Here is a 25,959-nt window from a genome sequence, read left to right as displayed (position 1 = left end):
AGGCTCCTTTGAGGTCAGATGTGGCCATGTGGCTAATGGACTGGAAGTAGAAGTATTGTACAAAATGTAGAGTAAACCGCTATCTTAAAAGATTGGTGCTCCCTCCCCTCTTCAATATGTCCTCCTTTGTACTGGGCTGAACTGTGGCCAACCAACTTAGACTTTCAAGATGCTGAGTAGAATTTAGAAAGAACTGGATGATAATGGAGCCCCTGCACTAGCACCAGCTGCCTAACTCCACATCTAGTCTGGATGAGAAAGAACTGTAATATGCAGCTAAGTCTAATCCTAACCAATATATACTTTCTTGGAACTCCCCTCCCTTTCCTTTGTTACTTTCTGTGATTTCTGCCCCTTACTGGTCTTCTTCCTATTATTCTTGAATTCCAGCTCAGTCTTTTCCTTGATCCATCCCCCTTAATTGTCTCCAAGTTTCCATCCTAAGGCCTGTGCTTATTCTAAATATTCTATATGTGAAACCTCATAAATATCCACACTTTGATAGCTAAATTGTATATCTGACTCAGAAATACAAGTCTCTAGTGTTTCTATATTCTCATAAAGCACTTGACCTCTAAACAGTTGGAACATTTTCTTCAGTAGTGAGCCCACCATCTCCATTAGTGAGCCCACCATCTAGGCTGTTGCCAGAGAAAGAAGACTGAATTCCTATGGACCTCCCTTTCCGCTCTCCTGCAGCAGTCCTCAAGCTGGTATTCTTCTCCTATTGAGACCCTCCTCCACCTTGCTGCTGAAGTAGTTTTTCTAAAACCAACCTTGATCTTGTCACTTCACCAAATCATAAATCATTTAGACTCTCCATTATCTAAAGCATTTAGTCTATTCACCTTAATGTTTCATAATAGAAACTTCAGGGACTTTCCTCTCTCTTCAGACTTATTTTCAGCAACTTCTCCTTCAGATTTTGAAACTCCAACAATACCAATCTACTCACAGCTCCTAAATGAACCATGATGTCTTTTTCTTCTATCTGTTGTAGGTGTTGCATGTTTTAAAAATGCTCTTTTTCTGTAAGGCATGCCTCTCTTCCCCTGTTACATAGCAAATTCCCACTTATCTTATAAGATGCAACTCAAATAGTCTTTCCTCTAGAAAGATTTCCCTGACATCTTCAGGTGTATGTAGATTGACACTTTCCTTCAAAGCTTCTAGTAACTTCCTAAATATGCACAAGCCTGAATTATATCCATTATAATACAAATTACATTACTTACACATCTGCATCTCTCTCTGGAGTACAAGCTTGCCTTTTTATATCTGGAATTTGTCTTCTCCCTGGCATACTATAGGTACTCACTAAAGTGTTGCAATTATTTTTTTAATTTTAAAAGATAAAAATATAGGAAAATCAATGTTCGTTCAGTTATAACTACATGAATCTAAAGCCTGACTATAAGCTCGCCAATAACAGATGCAAAGTGGGGTTGCTGCTCAGTGCACAATGATTCTCCAAGTGGCCCTGACTGTACTGCCTTCCCTTTCACTTTCTTCCCCTTATCCTTGGCATTGGCTGTTCATCCAAAACTAGAGATGCTAAATCTAGCTGGGCCCATCGGATATTCCCTCTCCAGACATTTGAAAATAAATTGAGATATGTAAAATTTGAAGGTTCTCAGAGCTGAGTCATCTGACGTGAGTATCCCAGAGAGAGGGTTCGTGAACAACCAGTTATGACGATTTCCCTGCATCTGCTCTGATTTCTGTCCTCTTCAAGGTCTATGAATCCTGCCCTTCCTTTGATTTTGAGAGCAAACATTTTAACCTATTCTGTTTCAGTTGGGTTAGCCAGTCAGTTTCTTTTGCTTGCAAATAAAAAAATCTTAACCAAAGCACCAATTAGAAAAGTACTAAAGGGATGCAAACACTATTGGTAGATTCTCTATTCCATGGGTTAATGATTAGGTTCTCATAAGCCCACACAGTGATGCTTTTTGAGCATACGGATTTGATTGCCTTATACGAGATTAGACTTAGCAGAAGCAAAGGTAGGCAAATACACAATAATCTTTTCTACAAACCATATTAACACAATTTAAATCTTTTTTTTTTCCTTTTCAGGTGTCCTTTTTTTTTTTTTTTCCTTTTCAGGTGTCCCATTTTCATGTTGTTTATAAAAAGATTATATTTTCCCCCTTCTAGAAACTGAATTTCCACTTCAGATTTAAAGTGCCATGTCAAACTAGAATTTAAATAAAAATTTGGGTAAAAAACTTAAAAAAAGATAAAAAACATTTTTAATTGGGCTGAAGAATAGAATAGAATTAAATACAATACAATAAAATATAATAAAATGTCATGTCAAATTAGTAAAGGACTTGGGCTTAAATTGTTCCTAGAGATTAGGTCTACTTTCCCTCAATGCCAATTAAAATGACACGGTCTGACATAATGTAGTATCTGGCGTTTCCATAGCAGCTTGCACTAAGCAGCTTTCCTTGCTAATTAGCCTGACAGTGCCCTGTGAAATACCTTCTACCCAAAGATGATATGGCCCTTTTGTAAACACAACTTCATATGACAGGAAACGAAAAAAGCAAGATTTATCCAGATGAAACAGAAAGGGGAAATGTGTTCAGCCAAAGTGTTAAATCCAAGCTGAGAATTGGCAGAACCCTGGGAAGAAAATATCTTCTCCTGTTTTGTTATCACACACACTCAGTGGAATACTTAATAATCAGAAGGAATTAAAGGCTTGGTTTTGTAATGCAGTTTGGCAATTGGCATCTCCACTACCCACGGTCTTTGCATACGGACACAGACATTATTTAATACTGATTTAGAGGACATATCAGTCCTCTGATTCAGCCCCACCACTTCCTGTCAACAAGAACACTAATATAAAAACTCTTCACGTACCCACTGGTTATTTAACAAAGTAATCTCAGCTCTCAGGAAATAGAAAATAATCCATCAAGTCAAAGGGCTTACTGAGAATTCAAAGCTGTATCACGATTCCAGGTACTAAAGTTTACATTGAGCTCTATTTACTCTTCTTTTAGACCTAACTGAGCTGGTATAAAAGTTTAGTTTTATTGCTTTCAGTTAGTTGAGCAGCAAATCAGATTCAATAGAAAGAAACTAGAGAAGAATAAAAAATAATTTCTATCACACTGACAGTGAGAGAAGGAAAAAGAAAGTTATAGAAAAAGTAATCCCTAAACTGCAAAACACATACTTGTCTGGAGTCATTTCAAACAAGGGCAGAGTGGCCTGGCTGGCTCAGTTGGTAGAGCATGTGACTTTTAATCTCAGGGTCCTGAGTTCAAGCCCCACGTTGGGTATGGAGCCTACTTAAAACAAACAAACAAACAAGACAAAACAAAACAAAAAAGGGCAAGTGGGCTTATTCAGTTCAGCAGCCCCTCAGGGAACACTGTATTATTATTTTGCCTTTTTAATGCCTTTTTATATTCTGAAATTATAAGGAAAGATATTTAATTTCTAACAGTAGTATTTTTAAATTAAAAATAGAACTACCCTATGACCCAGCAATTACACTACTAGGTATTTATCCAACCAATACAGGTATGCTGTTTATAGCAACACTATCAACAATAGCCAAAGTATGGAAAGAGTGCAAATGTCCATTGAGGGATGAATGGATAAAAAAGATGTTTTATACACACACACACACACACACACACACACACACACACAATGGAGTATTACTTGGCAATCAAAAGAATGAAATCTTGCCATTTACAACTACAAGGATGGAACTAGAGGGTATTATGCTAAACGAAATTAGTCAGAGAAAGACAAATATCATATGACTTCACTCATATGAGGACTTTAAGAGACAAAAGAGATGAACATAAGGGAAAGGAAACAAAAATGATATAAAAACAGGGAAGGGGACAAAACATAAGAGACTCTTAAATATGGAGAACAAACAGAGGGTTACTGGAGGGGTTGTGGTAGGGGGGATGGGCTAAATGGGCAAGGGGCATTAAGGAATCTACTCCTGAAATCATTGTTGCACTAAATGCTAACTAACTTGGATATAAATAAAAATAAATAAATAAATAAACAAACAAACATTTAAAAAAAAAAGCTTATTTGAGTAAAAATCTATTCCAGTTGGGCACATGGGAAGTAGTTAAAAGTGCTCCAGTGCTGGGAGTGAGGAGAAAGACTTATGGAGAAAAGGCTGAAGCAAAGAAAGGAAATCATTCAATTGGCTATGGCTTAAGCATTTGTCTTATTTGGAAAAGCCTATTGGCTACTTATGACGGGTTGTCCTTTTGATTTCTTAACTTCGAGTCATTTACAAGCCTAGATTTGGTTCTGTTTTCCTAGGTTGCTAAGGTATTGGAACCACTTCAGTCTAATGGCCTGTTTAATAAATTTAACAGAATTTGGAAAGACCAAAACACAACTAGGCTAGAGGACCCATGGATTTCTTTCGGCACAGATATTTTCAGTACTCAGGAAGATAGAGAAAGTAAAACTAGACTGAGAGACTGCCACAGTCTCACTCCGTGAAAATACGGAAACACGCTGAAAGGTGGGGACCCTGATGGCTCAGCCACGGATACATCTCTGGAGTGCACTGCGATGCTCAGCACATAAGAGGCATACTGCACATATCTGTTGAATGAATAAACCCATATGTGAGGCAAGTATTGCAGCAGTACCTCACCCTTACAGCAAAAGGGGACATGGGATCTGTTCAAGCACAGCATTTGCTTAGAGAGTGGAGCAGCCAGATTGTCATTCTTGCCTGCAGTCACAGCTGGCATAGCACTCACAGTCAGAAGCCAAGCCAATTTGATCACAGAAATATACTTTGGCCAAGAACTACTTAACTAAATGGAGCCTACTTCCCATGGTCCACAAACACAGGTGTTTACAAAGGACAAACCCAAAGGACAGGGAAATTCACTGAAGTTGCTCCATGGTGTTCTCTGAACACCAAGATAAACCTGGGTAATGATTCTCAGCCCAATTTGCCTGCCTGCTCAAACACTTAACATCTACCTTGAAATTCATAGGAGTCTAAGAATATATAAAGAACTGGTTACTTCCCCTGGTTATGAAGTACATCAAAAGAAAAACAATAGACTGAACTATCAAGTGAGATTTACTCTGCATTGCACTGTTTATTCAACTAATTATGTTATCTTTCTCCTTCAAATGGTTCAAAGCATGTGAATAAAACCAGAAGTACAGAATATTCCACTTTGGTGATGAAAATTAATGGGTATATTAAGGGAGTAAAAGGTAAATGATATTTAGAAAAAGAGAGATTGGGGTGCCTGGGTGGCTCAGTTGGTTAAGTGTCCAACTTCATTCAGCCTAGGTTATGATCTCGCCATTCCGGAGTTTGAGCCCAATATGGGGCTCTGTATTGACAGCTCAGTGCCTGAAGCCTGTTTCAGATTCTGTGTCTCCCTCTCTCTCTCTCTGTGTCTCCTTCCCCCACTCGCACTCTGTCTCTCTGTCTCTCTCAAAAATAAACATTAAAAAAAAACTTTTTTAAATAAAGAAAAAGAGAGAGATAGAAATTACTTCAAACATCTGCTAATGGCATTTAACTTTAATTGCAAAGTCCCCAACATTACTTAAACCAGTGTCTGCCTGTCTACCAGGCACCAAGCCATACCCCTTTTGCACTATCAGGAACAGAAAGGCACACAGAGAGGCCACTGTACTTTGAACTAAAGGAATATCAGAGCTATTCTGAAATAATTGTTCTGGAGATTTCATATTTATTACATACTCTTAGTATGATCTCCTGATATTAGGAAGTATTTAGGCATCTGTTCAAAGCAAACAATTTTCTTTACTTAAATGTGGAACCCTTTGGGAGAGAGGGAGAGCTATTCCACAAAAAAATCCTTCAGGTGGAGGTTAAGATTAAGTAAACCATGCCCAAACACAGACTAAAAGCCACATAAATTCATGGCATCTTATGAAACCTCTGTAGTTCTACAATTTTTTTCGAGATAAGGAATGCTAAAAATGCACTCACGATGGAATAGCCTTGTATTTCCTCAGTGCCATCCACTCTTCCTAGGCACTTAATAATAAATCAAATTGCTAACTGTTTCTCAACTGCATCATTCCAAAAGAAGAGAGCTTCAAAGGAGACACTTCCCAAGTTAGCCATTCAATGGTCCTAAGACTTTAACTGGCTTACACTTAGCAAGATGTGAAATATAGACCAAAGTGCAGGAAAGTAATGAAAGATGTAGATATTTTGGACATCCTAGTCTTTATTTCTCTATTTTTCTAACCTGTCTTGTATTTTCTCCAGAACCTGCTTCACAGTCATGGAGAAATATTATGAGACAAGTCTAACTCAAACACTGTTATTTGCTTTGATAGTATGTGGGAGTGGAGAGTTAAAAAATCAAGGAGTAAAATGGTTTCAGAGCTGAGCTTCATTCTCCATATTCACCCGAAAAATTAGGATAATGACTGAATTACTATTGTTCCACCCCTCCATGACACAATCTCTTTACTCTGCTGGATAGAACCCAGTAGATGAAAGCCTCAAAAATAAATATTTTAAATCTTGTCAGGTATCAAATAAACACACTTTGACTCTAAGAAATTAACTAGTTAGAGCAGAAAAGCCTTGAGGAATGAGTATGAGTCAGAGGAATTTGAATCTATCTTCCCTAATTTCCAGAACATTGTGTCCCTAGGCAAGTTAACTGAACTTCTAAGATTCAGTTTCCCCATCTGTGAAAGTGAAATAATTACATCTACTTCTTAGGATTGCTATAGGATAGGTAAAATAATTTAGTTAAATGAGTAATACGCAGTCGGGCACAAAGTACAAGCTCAATTGTTCTATTCATACCTTCTTTAGACAGACTTGCATTAGATTGACTGGTGCATGTGACTATCCCAGTCACTCGACTGAAAGCACCTGGAAAGTGAAAACCATCTCTTAATTGTCTTTGAGTTTCTATCCATTCACAACACAGCGTTTGCTTAAAACAAATTATACTTCTTTTTAAACAAAATCAAACATTTGCTATTTGATATTGACAGGTATAGATATATGACTAAAATAATTTTACCTTATTCCCAGATTACATTTGGCTAAAGATTCATTAATTAAAATAAATGAGGACCATTGCCTCCCAGATCAACCTGCACATCACCAGATGGTGCCCTTCGTGCAGTACTCTTTTCTGCTTCCAACCCAAGGCCTCCCTTCCCCAATCTCCTAGAGTGGCTCATGTGCTTGTCTTGCAGCTCCAGTTACTCTGCCCATTTCCTTTCCCATTCCTCCCCAAGTCCTTCATCACATTGTCTGCTGCTACACTGCTGCCCACAGTCATGTCTCCTATTTTGTTTCTAGGAACTCATCATTCCTCTTTTTTCAGTCTCCTCCCCTCCCCATGCCTCAACTCAGTCATACAGTAAATTCTAATAGAAAGTTAGGTAAATAATGTTCCTATCTGCTTAAATGGAAACCTCCACACTGGATATAAACCCTTCTTGATGGTTCAAGAAACTTTCCTCTATCACCTCTATCACCCTGTTTTATGTTTGTTTTCAGAATTTGTATTTTTATGATTTGCCTTTTTAGAAAGTATCTGCAGGGCCACAAAGACTAAGTTAAAGAGAGGTCCTGCTCCTTTAGGACCTAGTCCTCAGGGACATGGGGCACCTCTCAGCACCAGGAGGGATGAAGGTGCCCACAGAGCAGTTAGCACCCTGAATGTGCCCTACTACATAGGTATGCCCTGCTGTCTCCTGAGACTCTTGCTTTACACTTACAGGCAAGTCCCCACACCAGAATTAACCCAAATGCAAACACCATAGCCCTCCTCTTGGGGGCTGCATATATATGTGTTGGGTTTTTTTTTTCAAATGAACAGTATTTAATTCTGTCCAAGAATTAAATTTATTCTCCTATTCTAAAAATACTATTTTTTTTAAAGTATTATATGTTTCCATTTTTATTACCTTCTCTGAGATCAGGTAGGGCTTAAAAAGAGAGTATGTGGTAGCCTTGAATCTTTAGATTTGAAGTTACAATTGGGAAGACTTTTTTTTTTTAATTTAATTTATTTGTTTTAATTTACATCTAAGTTAGTATATAGTGCAATAATGATTTCAGGAGTAGACTCCTTAATACCTCTTACCCATTTAGCCCATCCCCCTCCCATAACCCCTCCAGTAACCCTCTGTTTGTTCTTCATATTTAAGAGTCTCTTATGTTTTATCCCCCTCCCTGTTTTTATATTATTTTTGTTTCCCTTCCCTTATGTTCATCTGTTTTTCTCTTAAAGTCCTCATATGGGTGAAGTCATATATTTGTCTTTCTCTGACTGACTAATTTCGCTTAGCATACTACCTTCTAGTTCCATCCCTGTAGTTGCAAATGGCAAGATTTCATTCTTTTTGATTACCAAGTAATACTCCATTGTATATATGTATGTATATATATATATATATATATGTATGTATATACGTATATATACATACACACACACCCCACATCTTTTTTATCCATTCATCCATCAATGGACATTTGAGTTCTTTCCATGCTTTGGCTATTGTCTATAGTGCTGCTGGTTTATTTATTTTAAGAGAGTGTGCATGTGTGTGCATGCAAAAACATGACTAGGGAGGGGCAGAGAGGGAGAGAGAGATCCCAAGCAGGCTCTGCACTGTCCAAGAACCATGAGATTATGACCTGAGCTGAAATCAAGAGTCCGATGCTCAACTGACTGAGCCATCTAGGTGCCCCTTAAATAAACTCTTGAAATTTGTAATAGTTTATCTTTTAGCAGTTCTATAATTTGAATCATAGAATTTTACAGGTGGAAGAATTTGCTCATTAATTTATTAAAGAAATTTATATTAAATGCTGCCATGTGCCAGCCTCTGTGCCAAATACTAATATACAGTAGTGATAAAAAGATAAATTTCTTAGTCTCATAGAGCATAGTTGGATGGGGAAGACCAATATTACAAAACAAACAAATAAATACATTTATGGTTATAATTGTTATAAGAATTGTGAGGTGGGGAAAAAAAGGAAAAAAAGGAAATGTGAGGTATCTCATTAAGATTAGAAGACCTCTTTGATGAGATGAATATGCATTATTATTGTATACTGGTGGTTTGCACAATTCTAAAGTTATGAAAATTGCCCACTGGAGTTGGGCAACATGGTGACATTAAAACCTGATGGAAAGGAGCCCACCATGTCAAAATCCAGTGAAAAAGTTTTCCAGTAGAGAGAACAGGTATGATGGCTTCAAAATGGGAACAAGTACGGGGTATTGGAAATCTGTAAGAAGGCCAGTGGGAGTGTAATAGTTGGACAGAGAGAAGTCAATAGGAGAAAAAAATAGAAAAGTAGCAAAGACCTGACCATTCTGGGCCTAATGGGTCATAGTAACATTTTGCTTTTATTTCCAAAGCAATGGAAGAGTTCTAAATAAGAGAATGATAAGATCTTAGGTTTTAAAATGCTCTTGAGAATGAGAGGTAGGGAGCCTAGATGGCAGAACAGCATGGAAGTTTTTTTGTGTATCTCATGTCCATGAAATACAGCGAGACCAACACTAAACCATCCCGCACACCTAGAAAACTGATCTGAGGATTAACACAATAATCTGCACAACCTGAACCACAGAATTCAGCAGGTACACGGCGCAGAGAGCTGAACTTGGAGAGAGAAAAGCTGCGGAGGACAGGCAGGAGCTTTTGCGTGTGGAGAGAGGACGGAGATGGTGGTGAGAATATATGAAAAGCACCCCTCCCCAAAAGCAGCTGGAGAGAAAGTGGAAAATTGGAAACAGCCGCAGGGACTGAACTAAAAGGGAGAAAGGAGAAAGAAGAGGGTTTAAATTCCATTAAGACTGTAAACAAGGGGAGTGCAAAGTCTGCAACTCCTCAGCTCAATACCTGGCGGTGCTCTGGTGGGAAGGGCGAATCCCCAGGAGGAGAGTGGGGTCCCGGAGGTTCTCGGGCCACACGGGGAAAAGCAGTTCCACTGCTGGAAGGACATTTGGTAGAGGCTGTGAGGCAACCTGGGCCCAGCAGACCCCAGAGAACGGCCACATTCGCTGGTGCTGGAACAAGGTCCTTAAAGGTGAAGCCTGGTGCTAGAGGTGTGTTGTGATTTTCCATAATCCCTGAAAAGCTGCTACTACACTACGTCGCGAACTTTTTCTGGGGTGGGCTGGCACCTGGCTGTAGTCTCTGGGCATCAGCAGCAGCACAGTAACGCAAACCTTCCTGGGTGCGGCCGGCATTTGGCCATTGCTCCGTGAGACTCTCCGTAGAGGGGCAGAACGAGTCAAAGCCACGGTCCCTCAGACGTAAGGAGCCGGGGAAAACAGCCGCATCCGAGAGAAAACTCAGCAGAGAGGTACTACGTGGGGCTTGGTCATGGACAGTGTAAAAGCGGGGAGTGGACGAAAGCTGAAGACAAAGGACAGGTGCATGATTGCTTATCGGAGAGAACATTCTGATACTTGAGGCTGGGTAACTGGGTGCCGCCATTTTCACCAATCCCGTGCATGCGCATACACAGCTACAAGTGCCACAACAACCAACCCCAAAAGGGTAGCAGCGCCATCTAGTGGAGAACGGAGCCATTACACTAAGCCCCGCCCAACTGGGCCAACCTCCCTGCTCAAGAAGAGAAGTCTCACCTCCTGCTTAATTTATGGACTACAAAGCACTTCATAGTCTGACTTCTAGGGGAAAAATGAAATAATTTCAGCCGTATTTCAGTCTATTAGTAGGTCCATCTATTCAATTTCTTTTCTTTCTTTTTTCTTTTTTTTTTCTTTTTCATTTCTTTTCTTTTTCTTGAATACAGAAAGAGAAAAATTCATTTTTATTTTCAATTTTCATTAAAAATATTTTTATTTAATTTTTGTACTATATTTTTTACTTTTGTGTAAATTTTTTCAAATTCTTTTTTTACTTCCATCATTTTATTTTAGTCTACTAAAGTGTATTCATTTTTTTCAAATTTTCAAACTGTTTCCTTTTTTTTCTTTCCCCTTTTTTCTCTAATCTATCAAGCCACTTTCAACACCCAGACCAAAACACACCTAGGATCTAGCATCATTTATTCAATTTTGTGTGTGTGTGTGTTTAATTTTTTAATTTTAATTATTTTAATTTTAATTTTTTCTACCTCATTAATTCCTTTTCTCCCTTCAAAATGATGAAACAAAGGAATTCACCCCAAAAGAAAGAACAGGAAGAAATGACAGCCAGGGACTTAACCAACACAGATACAAGCAAGATGTCTGAACCAGAATTTAGAATCACAATAATAAGAGGACTAGCTGGAGTTGAAAATAGATTAGAATCCCTTTCTGCTGAGATGAAAGAAGTAAAAACTAGTCAGAATAAAATAAAAAATGCTATAACTGAGCTGCAATCATGAGTGGATGCCTCAGTGACAAGGAAGGATGAAGCAGAACAGAGAATCAGCGATACAGAGGACAAACTTATGGAGAATAATGAAGCAGAAAAAAAGAGGGAGATTAAGGCAAAAGGGCACAATTTAAGAACTAGAGAAGTCAGTGACTCGTTAAAAAGGAGCATCAGAATCATGGGGGTCCCAGAAGAGGAAGAGAGAGAAATAGGGGTAGAAGGGTTATGTGAGCAAATCATAGTGGAAAACTTTCCTAACCTGGGGAAAGACACAGATGTCAAAATTCAGGAAACACAGAGGATTCCCATTACATTCAACAAAAACCGACCATCAACAAGCATATCATAGTCAAATTCACAAAATACTCAGGCATGGAGAGAATCATGAAAGCAGCAAGGGAAAAAAAATCCTTAACTTACAAGGGAAGACAGATCAGGTTTGCAGCAGACCTATCCACAGAAACTTGGCAGGCCAGAAAGGAGTGGCAGGATATATTCAACGTGCTGAATCAGAAAAATATGCAGCCAAGAATTCTCTACCCAGCAAGGCTGTCATTGAAAATAGAAGGAAAGATAAAATGTTTCCCAGACAAACAAAAATTAAAGGAGTTTGTGACCACTAAACCATCCCTGTAAGAAATTTTAAGGAGGACTTTCTGAGGGGAGAAAAGATGAAAATATAAATACATACATACATACATACATACATACATATATACACACATACATACATACCAAAAGTAACAAAGATTAGAAAGGACCAGAGAACACCACCAGAAACTTCAACTCTACAAGCAACATACTATGAACATACTTCAACTCTACAAGCAACATACTGGCAATATATTCATATCTTTCAGTACCACTCTAAACAGCAATAGACTCAATGCTCCAATCAAACGATATAGGGTAACAGAATTGATAAGAAAACAATATCCATCTATATGCTGTTAACAAGAGACCCACTTTAGACCTAAAGACCCCTTCAGATTGAAAGTAAGAGGATGGAGAACCATCTATCATGCTAATGGTCAACAAAAGAAAGCCGGAGTAGCCATACTTATATCAGACAATCTAGACTTTAAAATAAAGACTGGGGGCGCCTGGGTGGCGCAGTCGGTTAAGCGTCCGACTTCAGCCAGGTCACGATCTCGCGGTCCGTGAGTTCGAGCCCCGCGTCAGGCTCTGGGCTGATGGCTCGGAGCCTGGAGCCTGTTTCCGATTCTGTGTCTCCCTCTCTCTCTGCCCCTCCCCCGTTCATGCTCTGTCTCTCTCTGTCCCAAAAATAAATAAAAAAAAAAAAAAAAAGAAAAAAAAAAAAAGAAAAAAATAAAATAAAGACTGTATCAAGGGATGCAGAAGGGCATTATATCATAATCAAGGGGTCTATAGACCAAGAACACCTAACAATTGTAAACATTTATGTACCAAATGAGAGAGCACCCAAATATATAAATCAATTAATCACAAACATAAACTCATCAATCATTCCTTAATGCCCCTTACCCATTTAGCCCATCCCCCCCCACACCCCCTCCCGTAATCCTCAGTTTGTTCTCCATATTTATGAGACTCTTCCGTTTTGTCCCCCTTCCTGTTTTTATATTATTTTTGTTTCCCTTCCCTTATGTTCATGTTTTGTCTCTTAAAGTCCTCATATGAGTAAAGTCATATGATATTTGTCTTAGAAAGACAATCGTTATGAAATCTCTGAAGCTCTGGATCCAGTTCCATGAGCAATTCAAATTCCCAATGACATGATGCAATATGTTTCCTTTTTGGATTTTAAGGTAGTTTGATAGGATTTCTGCCATTTTTTTAAAGTTTATTTATTTATTTATTTATTTATCCCTACACCCAACCCGGGGCTCAAATATAACTTAAGGAGAAAATAAAAAATGAAACCACCACTAAGAAAGTAGAATGCACACATGTACAAAATAGAAGAGTCAGGGCATTTGAAAAAAAATTTTTTTTAAACAAGTAAATTTTGATAACTAAAGATTACAACCTTCTCCCAGCAATGAGTGGTTGCAGCCTTTGAAAGTAAAGGAGGATTAAAAGAGAATACAGAGCAATTTTCTAGCTTCTGTCACAAACACAAGTAGGCAGAAGGATTCAGGCCCCCAAGGCTGTACACACAGGCTTTGAAGAAGTACACAAAAGACCACTAAGCCATAGATGGACTGGAAATAGCTGACAAGTTTGGCCTGCATCTGGCAGGGAAATATAGGGTGACAGAGGTGGCCCTGACCCCAGAATGGACCACTGTCCTCATTGGACATGGAAGAAAAGATTTATCCCCCCAGTGAACAGCGTGGTTCAGTTCTATTCTTTTACTTGCTCTATCTCATTTCATTGAGCAAGGTTCAGAAACTTTTTAAATGGGTTGGTGGGGGAGGGGGTGGTGCAAACCAGGAAAGAGCTATGATGTTGAAAGAGCCATCAGAAAATAGTTGCAGATGGTTACTGGGCTGTGCTGGGTGAGATCCAGTTTTGATTCATCTACTCTTAGCTCTTCTGAATATAGTTCCCTTATTTGAACTAGTGTCCATTCTGGTTCTGAAATTCTGTGCTTTGGGATGCCTGAGTGGCTCAGTTGCTTAAGTGTCCTACTCTTGATCTCAGCTCAGGTATTGATCTCAGGGATATGAGTGCAAGCCTCACATTGGGCTCCACCCTGGGTGTGGAGCCTACTCTAATCAAACAAACAAATAAACAAACAAATAAATAAAATAATTAGAAAAAATTCTTTTTCATGGTACCCATTTTAGTGTTTCAGTACCCAGCTTAAATCATCTATCTTATTTCTTGGTGTTTCTAGGATAGATACACCAGTGACAAAATAGAAACGTGTTTCTCAGATGGCCATATTGAATAAGGAAACAAAGGAATATTCAGCCTAATTACTAAAGTTGTCAGATCAAGATGTGACCATTAAAGTAAAGAGATTTACTGTAAAAAGTTAATGGATCATCCATATAAGTTAATATTTTTTGGAGACGTGTTGATATTTAGTTTGAATTTGTGCTGTAAGACATAGACTTAGCTGCTGAGAATGTGGAGAATTCTAATCTTTTGGGAACATAGAAACCAAATTGTGCTGATCAGGGGTTCTAAGACCCATAAAGAGTATCATAAAAGTATGAAAATGGGCTCTGCTACTCTTGCTTATATCTCTTGGAGGAACGATGAGTTACTCATCTGTTGTCTTGTTTGTTTTCTTTCCATATCCCTGTGTAAATATAAAATGATAGCATTTGTTTGGCATCTGAAAGCAAGCAGGAAAGACTGCCAAGGGTCAGAGGAGACTGGGGACCATGGGTACCCCAAGGCTATTGGAATCATCTCTACCCCATCACCCATGTATGGTATAGCTATGTGCTTTGACATACTGGCTGAGAAACTCTGGTTTAAAAAAACATATGTAGCTTCTATGTCCCCATTATTATTACTTTTCTTTTTTTTAATGTTTATTTGTTTTGAGAGAGAGCAAGAGAGCAGGGAAGGGGCAGAGAGAGAGAAGGATAGAGAGCAAATCTCAAGCAAGCTCCGCGTTGTCGGTGTAGAGCCCCATGAGAGGCCTGATTTCACAAACCATGAGATCATGACCTGAGCTGAAATCAAGAGTGAGACGTTTAACTGACTGAGCCACACAGGAGCCCCTATTATTACTTTTCTTAATAAATGTTCCAAAACCTCTTAAATTCTTGCTGTGGGCTTACATCAGGCATGGAATCAAGGATCCCTAAAATAGTTTAATAGGGATATTAGCACTTCACAATCTTGAAAAGAAAGACCCTCAGTTTACATCAGCTTTGTACAAAAATCAGTCTCTTTTATAATGTTTATTTAATAAAAAGAGAGCTTTTCCTTTGTATCTGCAACCACGTTCATAGAATGTCAGAGGTTGGGGGTCACTTTCCATGAACTGCTTGCTGATTTTGAGATGAGCCTCTTAACCTGTGTGTAGCTATTAGGTTGGGTCCTTTTGATGCTCAACAAAAGCAGTGGTGCTGCCTTATGTTGGTCTCTGAGAGGTTAAATAAACCCTGTTGTTTCCATAGTGCCCATGAGTTATATTTGAAATTGGCTTTTATTTTTTTTTGTTCTGAGCCTATTCTTTCCTAATTAATTTACTGCTTTCTAATAGTTATACCCTGCTGGGAAAATACGTAGGGAAAACCTAAAAGGACTAAGGGAGAAAAGGTTAAAGCATTAATTTGACTTAAGAAGAGTATGTTCCTCATTCAATATTCACGACATTTGTTTTTACTTATTTTTCCTCAGGTAAGTTATCTCTCAAAGGAGGCTATTCTCATAGCTTCAATGGAGAGCTAATTTTGAAACAAGTCATTTTCTCTGAACTGAGTGCTGAGGTCTGCTTAATTTTTACAGAGGCATCCCTTTTCTCCTTGCTGTTGCCCTCCATATTTTACAATTACTCCTGTCTTAAGTCAATTTATGCTTTCCATGTGGCCCAGGAGGGGGTTAGCCCAGGCCCAGCTGTTTTTGATTTACATACAACTCCTCTCTCCAAAGTCTTGCCTGAAAATGGCCTCATCAAAGCAGGATAGCAGAGGCTACTTCCTGAACATAAAGTTGTATGTTTACTTCTAGGAAATATACCGATTTAAATTTCCACCTGCTCTTCCTGGATTTATAATATTTACCAAGGGCTTATGCATCTGTCCTGCCCACTCTTTGCTATTCCACTTGACTTACTTTTATTTGGCTTTAAGCAATAAAAGGTGACTAAGGAGATAGAAATGATTCATTTCTAGGTGCCATGAGGAAATGTGAGAGCACAGTTTTCTTCTATTTCACCAAAGATGAAGCCTTAAAAGTAATTTTTCCCATTTGATCATTCAATCCTGAAGATAAGCTTCAGGAAATATCAGCTGGTCAGAATTTAAGTCTTTTTTTTTTTTTTTTTTAGGGCAGTTTTAGGTTTACAACAAAATTGAAAAGGAGGTATAGGGATTTCCAACTTACCACTGCTTCCACTCATGCATAGATGACCTCCCCCATTATCAACATAACTCACCAGAGTGGTACATTTTTTTTCTTTTTAACAAAGGGTGAATCTATACTAACACATCATAATCACCAAAAGCCCATAGTTGACCTTAAAATTTATTCTTTGTGTCGATTATTACAGGGGTTTGGACAAATGAATAAGGACATATACTCACCATTATAATAGCATATAGAATATTTCCACTGCCCTGAAAGTTCTGTTTTACCTGTTCATCTCCTCCTCCACTTCCCTCCACCCCTGGTAACCATAAATTTTTTATTGTCTCCATAGTTTGGCTTCTTTCAGAATGTCATAGAGTTGGAATCAGACAATATGCAGCCTTTTCAGATTATCTTATTTCACTTAGCAATATGCATTTAAGGTTTCTCTATGTCTTTTCATGGCTTGATAGCTCATTGCCTTTTAGTGCTGAATAATATTCCTTGTCTACATGTACCACAGTTTATCCATTTACCTACTAAAGGGCATTTAGTTGCTTCCAAGTTTTAGCAATAATGAATAAAGCTGCTATAAAGATTTATGTGCAGGTTTTTGTGAGCATAAATTTCAACTCCTTTGGGAAAATGCCAAGGGGAGTGATTGCTGGATTGTATGGTAAGAGTATGTTTAACTTCTGAGGAAATCACCAAACTGTCTTCCAAAGTGGCTGTACTATTTTGCATTACCATCAGCAATGAATGAGAGTTCCCGTTGCTCTGTGTCCTGGCCAGCTTTGGGAGTTGCCCATGTTCTGGACTTTGGCCATTCTAATAGGTATGTAATAGAACCTTATGGTTTTTAATTTGTATTTCCCTGATAATATATGACATGGAACATTTTTTGATACATTTACTTGTTACCTGTATATCTTCATTATTGAGGTGTCTGTTAGGGTCTTTGACTCATTTATTAATCAGGTTGTTTGCTTTCTTATGGTTGAGTTTAAAGAGTTTTTAATATATTTTGAGTAAAAGCACTTCACCAGATGTGTTTTTTGCAAATATTTTCTCCTAGTTTATAGCTTGTCTTATAATTCTCTTGATATTGTCTTTTGCAGAGCAGAAAATTTTAATTTTAATGAAATACAGATTATCAATTATTTCTTTCCTGGATGGTGTCTCTGGTGTTGTATTGAAAAAGATATCACCAAACCCAAGGTTATATAGCTTTTCTCCTAGTTATCTTCTAGGAACTTTATAGTTTCCTGTTTTATATTTAGGTCATTATATAGGCCATATATTTAGATCATAATCCATTTGAGCTATTTTTGTGAAGGGTATAAGGTCTGTTTCTAGTGTCTTTTTTTTCTTTTTGCATATAGATGTTCCAGAACCATTTGTTGAAAGGACTGTCTTTGTTCTATTGTATTGCCTTTGTCTTTGTCAAAGATCAGTTGACTATATTTATAGATCAGCATTTATTTTTAACCAGTCCACAAAGTTTTCATCTACTCTTCTTGCAAAAAAAGTAGCATTGGTTAATGCATTGGATGGATATGAACATCAATAGTTTCAAAAAGTAGAGTTGGATGCTTTGGACTATAACTTTAATTTAGAATGAGAGCAAACTGATTGTGACCTCTGTTCCTCAATCGTCTCCATGATTGACATGACTGACCTTGCTGGCCAGGTGAGGAGCCCTTTCTATCAAAGCATGTTTCTCCATTCTGAACATGCTTGCTCAGCTAAACAGGATGCCCTTCCAAAAGATGGAAGGGTATATGATATTTATATTTTATTTCTCTAAATTAAATTCTTTCCCACCCATTACTTTATAACTTGTTGTTTCCTTTCATTCCTTGGCCTAATCAATGGAGGTTTTTAACCTGGAGTCTATGGAACTCTAGGTTGCACGTGAATAGATTTTAAAGGGTCTGTAGTCTTTTCAAAAACTATGCAAAATTTTGGGTCAATGTGCAGATGTTTATTATTCTGAGGGAAGGTGTCCATAGTGCTCATCAGATTCTTAAAGGGTTATGTGAACCCAAATGATTCAAGTCACTGTTAACAACTCATGTTAAGTTCTTTTTTTTTTTTTTAATTTTTTAATGTTTATTTTATTTTTGAGACAGAGGGAGACAGAGCACGGATGGGGGAGGGTCAGAGAGAGGGAGACACAGAATCTGAAACAGGTTCCAGGCTCTGAGCTGTCAGCACAGAGCCCGATGCGGGGCCCGAACCCACAGACCGTGAGATCATGACCTGAGCCGAAGTCAGAAGCTCAATCGACTGAGCCACCCAGGTGCCCCAACTCATGTTAAGTTCTATGGCTCAGATAATCCCAGTATTTCACAGAATTATATTTAGCACAAGGGACAATTAAACTATGAAGTATTAATTCTTTATAATATGATTTATGTTTATGTATTTGCATGTGTGGATCTTAAATAACTTTCCTCTGATCTTCCTACTGAAAAACCTTGAGGCTTTGAAAGTTTTATCCATGTAAATCACTGTCATCACACCAGCAAAGTGAATCCTTTTGCAGTATCACATGATCTGGACACTGGGAGCTGAGAATTATGGCCATCTTTCTTCCAGGGCTCTGCAAATCTTCTTTTTATTTTTTAAATTTTTTTAATGTTCATTTATCTCTGAGACAGAGAGACAGAGCACGAACGGGGGAGGGGCAGAGAGAGAGGGAGACGCGGAAACTGAAGCAGGCTCAGGCTCTGAGCTGTCAGCACAGAGCCCGACGCGGGGCTCGAACCCACGGACCGTGAGATCATGACCTGAGCCGAAGTCGGATGCTTAACCGACTGAGCCACCTGTGCCCCATGGGCTCTGAAAATCTTAAGTAAAATATTATTGAATTAAAAAATCTAATCGTGAAGATTATTAAAATCTTAGCCATATGTTTCCTTTTAATTTTCACATACACGTGGAATCTAAAAAAAAGAAAAAAATTAACCCCTAGAAATAATGAGTAGAAAAGTAGTTGCTAGAGGCTGGAATATGGGAAGATATAGAGAGGTTAGTAAAAGGAGACAAACATTCAGTTCTAAAATGAATAAGGTTTGAGGATCTAATGTATAACATGGTGACTATTGTTGATAACATTGTATTGTATAACTGAAATTTGCTAAGACAGCAGAACTTAAATGTTCTCATGGGGGAAAAAAAGATAACTATGTGAAGTGATGGATGCATAATTAACTCAATGGGGGACTTCTTTCACAATGTACATATATATGGAATCACCACATTGTACACTTTAAATATCTTACAATTTTATTTGTCAATTATACTTCAACAAAAGCTGAAAAAACAAAATCTTTAATTTTTAAAAATTCCTGATGTTGCAGAAATAAACTGAAATATATTAGTATTCCACTCTTATATTTAAGTAAAACCAGAAAATTAAAAAGAAATCCCGCATTGAAACAAACCAAAAATGAAAAGCTGCAAGCATCTTATACAAAAAAATGTATATCTCAGCACGAATAAGAGAATAGTTCATTTTAAAAACCAACAAAAATAAGATATGAAAATGTATAAATTATTTAAATTCTAGAATTGCTGTTTGTTCAAAAAATGACCAAGGTGATAATGGCTTTTACCTCCGGAGAGCTAGATTGAATATCAGTGAATCTGGTGCTGCCAAGTCTTCTTGGAAAACAAGACGGGTACATTGTCAACTGGAGTTGCTTATTCATATCTGGCTCTGGGAATGGCATTTCTGTCTTCAAATGGTATAGTGGTAGTCCTTCCAGGTCCAAGACTCACTTGTAGGTGACATGTCCAGAAACAATGTTTGTCTGGACCAGCTGCAGAGATGACTGGAGAGGGAGAGGCTTATATAGGACTTAGAAAGGACTTCAGAGTAGCCAGAAAAACCTGTTGGAGACATCCAATGATGGTCACTAAGCACCATTGTCCTACTTGGTAGTATTGCACAAAAGTACTCTAAATTTAGTGATTTAAAACAACCATTTTATTGTGCTCAAGGATTCAAGTCAGAAATTTAGGAAGGACTTGTCTAGGAGGTTTTCAGCTGGGGCCTCTCATATAGTTGTGGTCTGGTGTTAGGCTTGGCCTTTAATTTCGTGTCTGATGATTTTACTGGGACACACTTCCAACATGACTCTCTTCACATGGCTGGCAGTTGATGCTATTGTTGGAGCTCCACTGGGGCTGCCATATTTACTTATATTTGGCTTCTCCATGTGACTTGAGTGTCCACACTTGATTTGGCTTCCTCACAGTATGGGAACCTCAAAAGAGCTGGACTATCTACCTGTAGCTCAGGACTGCAAACTAGCAGGTAAAGGAAACTGCATTGTCTAGGAAGTCATACAGCACCACTTTGTCTGGATTTTGCTGGTTATGAGCAAGTCACTAAAGCCAGCTCAAATTCTAGGAAAAAGGACAAAGTCTCCATCTCTTGGTGAGGGGCATGTCAAAGAATGAGCAGACACATGCTAAACCACTGCAATCCTCTCTAGTGATTGGATGCTTATTCCTTGCTAACTGCAATTGAGACCTCATACTTTCTCATTTACATTTTTAAGTTTATTTCCAACTTTGTCAATAAGAGATCCACACCATCTAGCAAATAAAAATAGTCTCAGGGGTTCCAGAAGTCACCATTGTCATAGAGCTACTGATATACTTTTATAGTTTGTCAATGATCCTAACTTAAAAAAATTTTTTTTTAATGTTTATTTTTGAGAGAGAGAGAGAGACAGCCAGCCAGACAGACAGACAGTGTGAGTGGGGAAGGGGCAGAGAGAGGAAGACACAGAATTTGAAACAGGCTCCAGAGCCTGACCCAGGGCTCGAACTCACGAACTGCTGAGATCATAACCTGAGCTAAAGTAGGATGCTTAACCGACTGAACCACCCAGGTGCTCCAATGATCTTAACTTTTAAATGGCATTTGTGGATCGGGTCAGAGTCATAATTATTTGGGGACAATTCCTTTCTAATATATTGATTTACACTAGTCTCTACATGCATCTTCTTATTCTCTCTTCTTTCCAAAGATAATCCCAACTTGCCTTCCTGTGCCTAAACAGCCAGGTGTCCATGTTGAGGATGGCTCTGCTGAGTTGGACTCAGTGATCAAGTCTTCAGTCAGTGGAAGCCAAAACCTACAGCATGGGGTAACTGAGGAGAAGGGGAAAGGGGTAGAAAAGTGATCAATGGGGGGCTGGATAGACTAATGAAGATGTAAATGAGAAGAACATGGGAGGTTGCTTACGGCAGGTGGTTTGGAACTTATTATAGCTCCTAGATCCTATTTTCATATGTATAAAGCTTATACATTTTATGACAACATAGCAAAATGACACCACGAATCCTGGCATCAGCTATTTGTGGCAAGTCAGATGAAATCACCAAGAATGACATCCTCTGATAATGTCACATATATTCCTCGCAATACTATTCTATACATACATGTATTAATGCTTCCATTTGCTGACATGAAGAGAAAATGACTCAAAGGAGCTGAAATGAGTCAAACAATAAGGAGACTTTTATCTGCTCCTGAAACTAAGACACAACAGTAACTGTAATTGTATCCTTCCCATACCTACATCCCATCTGTGAGATCTGACATTATTAACAGCATTTTTAAAATAGTGGTAAACATAAGAGTTACTACTAATGAAATCCTCAGATCTGATCATCATCAAGTCTTCCTTCACTCTAGTTTTCTTTTATTTCACCTTCTCAATGTCTTACTACATTGCTGCCATGCTGGGGGTTGAGATGGAGGTGGAGGTGGACACGTCAGAATGGTTACGTGAATTCCTTCATTGTCCAGCAATAGTTACTTAGCCTTGGGCCAAACTCTTCCAGATCTAGGAGATCCAGGATGGTCATTTCCATTTGCCCTCAGTCCATGCTCTTTCTTAAGGCATCTGGAACAGATAAAATGACTGCATTTCTTCTTAGATGTTCTCTAAATATCCTGAGAATTGCAACTGCTATTTTGAATCCCATCGAGCACCGCAAATTCTCCCAACTGCAAAACCTCATTAGAGACTTAGTTCCTGTCCACGGGTAGACTGATAAAGAAGGGCATGTGAACTGATACAAAAGGAAACGGGAGCAAGGCTAGAGGGAGGGGTGACACAAAAGGGTAAGGAATGGACAGAAGTCTACACTAGGGTATAGGCAGGACTGCTGTAGACTGCATGCAGTTCTGGGTATAGAATTCATTAGAATACAGTGTTCCAAGACCAGCCATGCAGCAGACTATAGAGGTGGAAATCGGAGCAATTGATGAAATACTGCTGGGAAGAATGTGGGAAAGGGATGGTAAGGAGTCTCAGTTTCAATTGCTTAGAAAAAGGCTTTTAGCCTCATTGTTTTCTACACTGCATATATAATTGACTTTTGGCCTCATTTTACATAAGATAAAATGCTTCTCAAAGGTCCATGATCTCCACTGTAGACCAGTTTCCTAGGGCATGACAGAGAAGTCAGATCCCAGCTCAGACACCTGAAAGCTATTAAAATCCAAGGCAAGTTCTTCACAGTTTTGGTTTTGTTTTGCTTTGTTTCAAGGCAAGTTCTTCATTGCAGCGTGTGTATCTTCCTAATGGGGACATGTTCTATTTGCCTCACAGGGTTGTAGGGAAGTTCCTTGCTCATATAGTCACACATTGGTTACACTTGACTGGGGAAGGGGCTTGGGGAATTGGAGCCATTCAGTTGTGTAGAAGGAAAGGGACTTGCGGCCCTTTGGATAACTTCAGCCTGTTGCATTATGGCCCATTAGGGCCCCCCATACATACCATGCAGAGGTGAGTGGGCAAGGGTTGGTCTGAGAATCCTCTCACAGTAACTTTCTCTAAGCTGCCTCTTTCCTATTATCATCTTTGCTCTCAGCTTGAAGCCTTAGACCTTCCCACTGCAGATACCATAGATTAAAATGTAAAATATAGGCGTTTCCTGGTCCAGGAAACTCATGCATGGCCAGGAGCAAGTCAGGGAGGATGCTTCCCAGACCAGAGGCCACATGTGGGAACCAGGCTCTTTGGGGCCAATTGACAAGTCTGCAGTGGAGCCCTTTACAAGGCACTGGCCTTTAGCCACCATGACATGGGTATGAGCTAGGCTTTTTGCACTGGGAAATCTAGGTATTTGACTTTCCTTTCAGGAATCTGAGCCACTGCTTTTCCTTATGCTTAAAAATTTCTATTAATAAAATTACCAAAATATTCTATGAAAAAGTTGGATTTGGCAGAAAAATAGATTTACTCCTTGGTCCAGGTGCTTAATTTTAGATACAAGTATATGTAGATTCTCTGTACATACACTCAAAGAGTTTCATATATATATATATATATATATATATATATATATAGACACATTTTTTAATGTTTATTTATTTTTGAGAGAGAGAGAGCACGTGCACAAGTGGGGGAGGGGCAGAGAGAGAGGGAGACACAGAATCTGAAGCAGACTCCAGGCTCTGAGATGTTAGCATAGGGCCTGATCTGGGGCTTAAACCCACAACCTGCAAGATCATGACCTGAGCCGAAGTTGGACACTTAACTGACTGAGCCACCCAGGCGTCCCTATATGTTTATATTTTAAAATATAGTAAATACAGATCTTTTACTTAGGAATCTGTTATTTTTAAAGAAAGAACTTGACCAGTGTTTGTTGATTTTTCCTTTCCTGGGTAGAAATTCTAAAGAAATGCTATAAAAAGTCCATATCTTGTAAACTGAATGTGAGATTTATTCTTCTGAATGAATGAAATACAATTAGCAGGGTTACTTTCTTCTCAGGCAAAGCATGAAGGAACTGCAAGAGATTTAAAGGGAATTGTGAGGAAAGTTTAAACAGGAGCCTTAATAACAAATTTAATACTACTTGCATCTAAGGAATATGATTCAGAATTGTGTAGCTTTCCCAAGACAACCAGTAAAAGTGTATTAGGAAAAAAAATACAATATTTTCATGACATGTGGTCCATGTTGGCCTCATATAGCCCTGGATTTTTGTGGACATAGGGGAGGAAAAAGAAAAGCAGACAGTACTTGGGCCTGTGGAGAATCATGGGAAAGCAAGAGTAAAACACTTTAGTTAGATCTGATTGTTAATACAACCAAACAAGAATAGGAAACGTACTATAGGTTAATTAGGATTAATGTCTAAGATCTGGTAAAAAGTGAGACATAAATGGGGAAACAAAATTTAAGGCCACTGGAAAAAAAAAGAAATATTATTTCAGGGCTGATTTACTATGTTTCTAGTGGGTCCGCAATGGTGTGGATTATTTTTATATAACCCAGATAATATAACACAATTCTTTTTTTTCCCCTCAGAACCTCTTCTTACTATGTAAGATTTTCCGCATGTGAGGTCCCTCACTGGGTTATAAAATTGGAATGTAACTGTTAATTTTAGTTCGATGTCTCTGTGAAATGCATTCTGCTATCCACACGATATTTCTCATTTCTTGTTCCTTCAGCTTTGTGTATGCGTAAAACACACCATAGTGGAATTGCCTGTTGAATGCCAGCACATTCATTTGTACCTGAGGAAAGAAAAAAAAAATATGGACCATCACTTCTTGGGAGCATACTACATTTATGAAGTAACATTAAGCTACAGACTAACTTGTGTTTGTGCGGTGCTTATTTGTATTTAAATAGGCAATGTCCAAAATGGGTCAAATAGAAGAAAACAGTAACAACCCATGAGGTTCTAAAGGGAGCATTAATGTCACTCTATAGATAAAGGTAGACAATAGTAGTTTTAAAAAGGCAAGTTTAAATAAATAAATAAATAAATAAATATAAATAAATACAAAGTAGGTTTCTAGAATCGCAAGACAAACTCCAAATCTGAGCAGCACTGCTACCACAAAGATAACGAAAATCTTGGTGTTTGTGTGGAACTTTGCAGTAATATAGTTGGCTTTTAGCCAGAGGCTTGTTTCACTTAGGTAAACTGCTTTTCCTTGGCCACAACTTTGAACATTTTAAAAAGGTTTGTAGGCTATCTAACTGTCCTCCATGGCAATGTCACAGGCCCCTGGGATTTGGAATGAGTGACATTATGAGCTTTCTTAAGATGCTCTGCAGCAACAAGACATATGGTTGAATTGTTTTGTTTTGTTTTGTTTCTGCAGAAGGTAGATCAGTAAAAGAAAATTTTCAAAGAAAATTTGTTTAACTGGGGTGAAGTCTGAAATGGAATAATTCTTTTATTCTTTTCCATTTTGAAAAAAAGGATGAGAGGTACTGAGTCCCTTGTGCAGCTCTGAAAACCTCAAGCCAAGTATTCAGGAAGTGGATGTCCTTGCTTGCAGGAACAGACACTTATTTTTCCTGCCAAGGGCAGCTTTCTTAACAGCTTTCTTTGAAGCACTTGTGCAATAGTGTGGAATTTTAAAAATATCCCTAAGATATGGGATAACTTGCATTGTTTTTACTTTTTTCTGTGACAGGCACTAGAGAGCTGTTGGAAAATGTGTACAGTAGGACTTACAGGAAGGGTCCCGTACTGCTTTGTGGAGCCAGCCTTACCCTAAAATTTGGATAGATTTTAGGGTTCTCTGTCAATCAATTAAAAGGGAAG

General features: G+C 38.4%; 1 protein-coding gene and 1 non-coding gene across 3 annotated transcripts in view; one reads left to right on the top strand and one right to left on the bottom strand.

The window, feature by feature from the left end:
- Positions 1-3,229: 3,229 nt before the first annotated feature.
- On the top strand, positions 3,230-3,302 carry TRNAK-UUU (transfer RNA lysine (anticodon UUU)). The gene has a single exon. It is a non-coding gene; the product is annotated as a tRNA-Lys (tRNA).
- A 16,308-nt stretch (positions 3,303-19,610) lies between these two features.
- The window catches only part of ATP6V0D2 (ATPase H+ transporting V0 subunit d2), a 48,099-nt gene continuing 41,750 nt past the window's right edge, over positions 19,611-25,959 (bottom strand). The window contains exons 8-9 of one of the 2 annotated variants that reach the window (XM_019453389.2): positions 24,715-24,913; positions 19,611-20,250 (exon numbers count right to left, since the gene is read on the bottom strand). In XM_019453389.2, coding sequence (XP_019308934.2) covers positions 24,752-24,913 — 162 coding nt within the window. In that variant the 3' untranslated portion in view covers positions 19,611-20,250; positions 24,715-24,751. Of the gene's footprint in view, positions 20,251-24,454; positions 24,914-25,959 lie in introns of those variants that run through there. The other variant, XM_019453388.2, reaches the window with a different exon arrangement.

This window comes from Panthera pardus, unplaced genomic scaffold (genome assembly GCF_024362965.1).
Source record: "Panthera pardus isolate Hobbes unplaced genomic scaffold, ASM2436296v1 HiC_scaffold_7, whole genome shotgun sequence".
NCBI classification, from domain to species: domain Eukaryota; kingdom Metazoa; phylum Chordata; class Mammalia; order Carnivora; family Felidae; genus Panthera; species Panthera pardus.
This window is presented reverse-complemented; position numbering and strand designations above follow the sequence as displayed.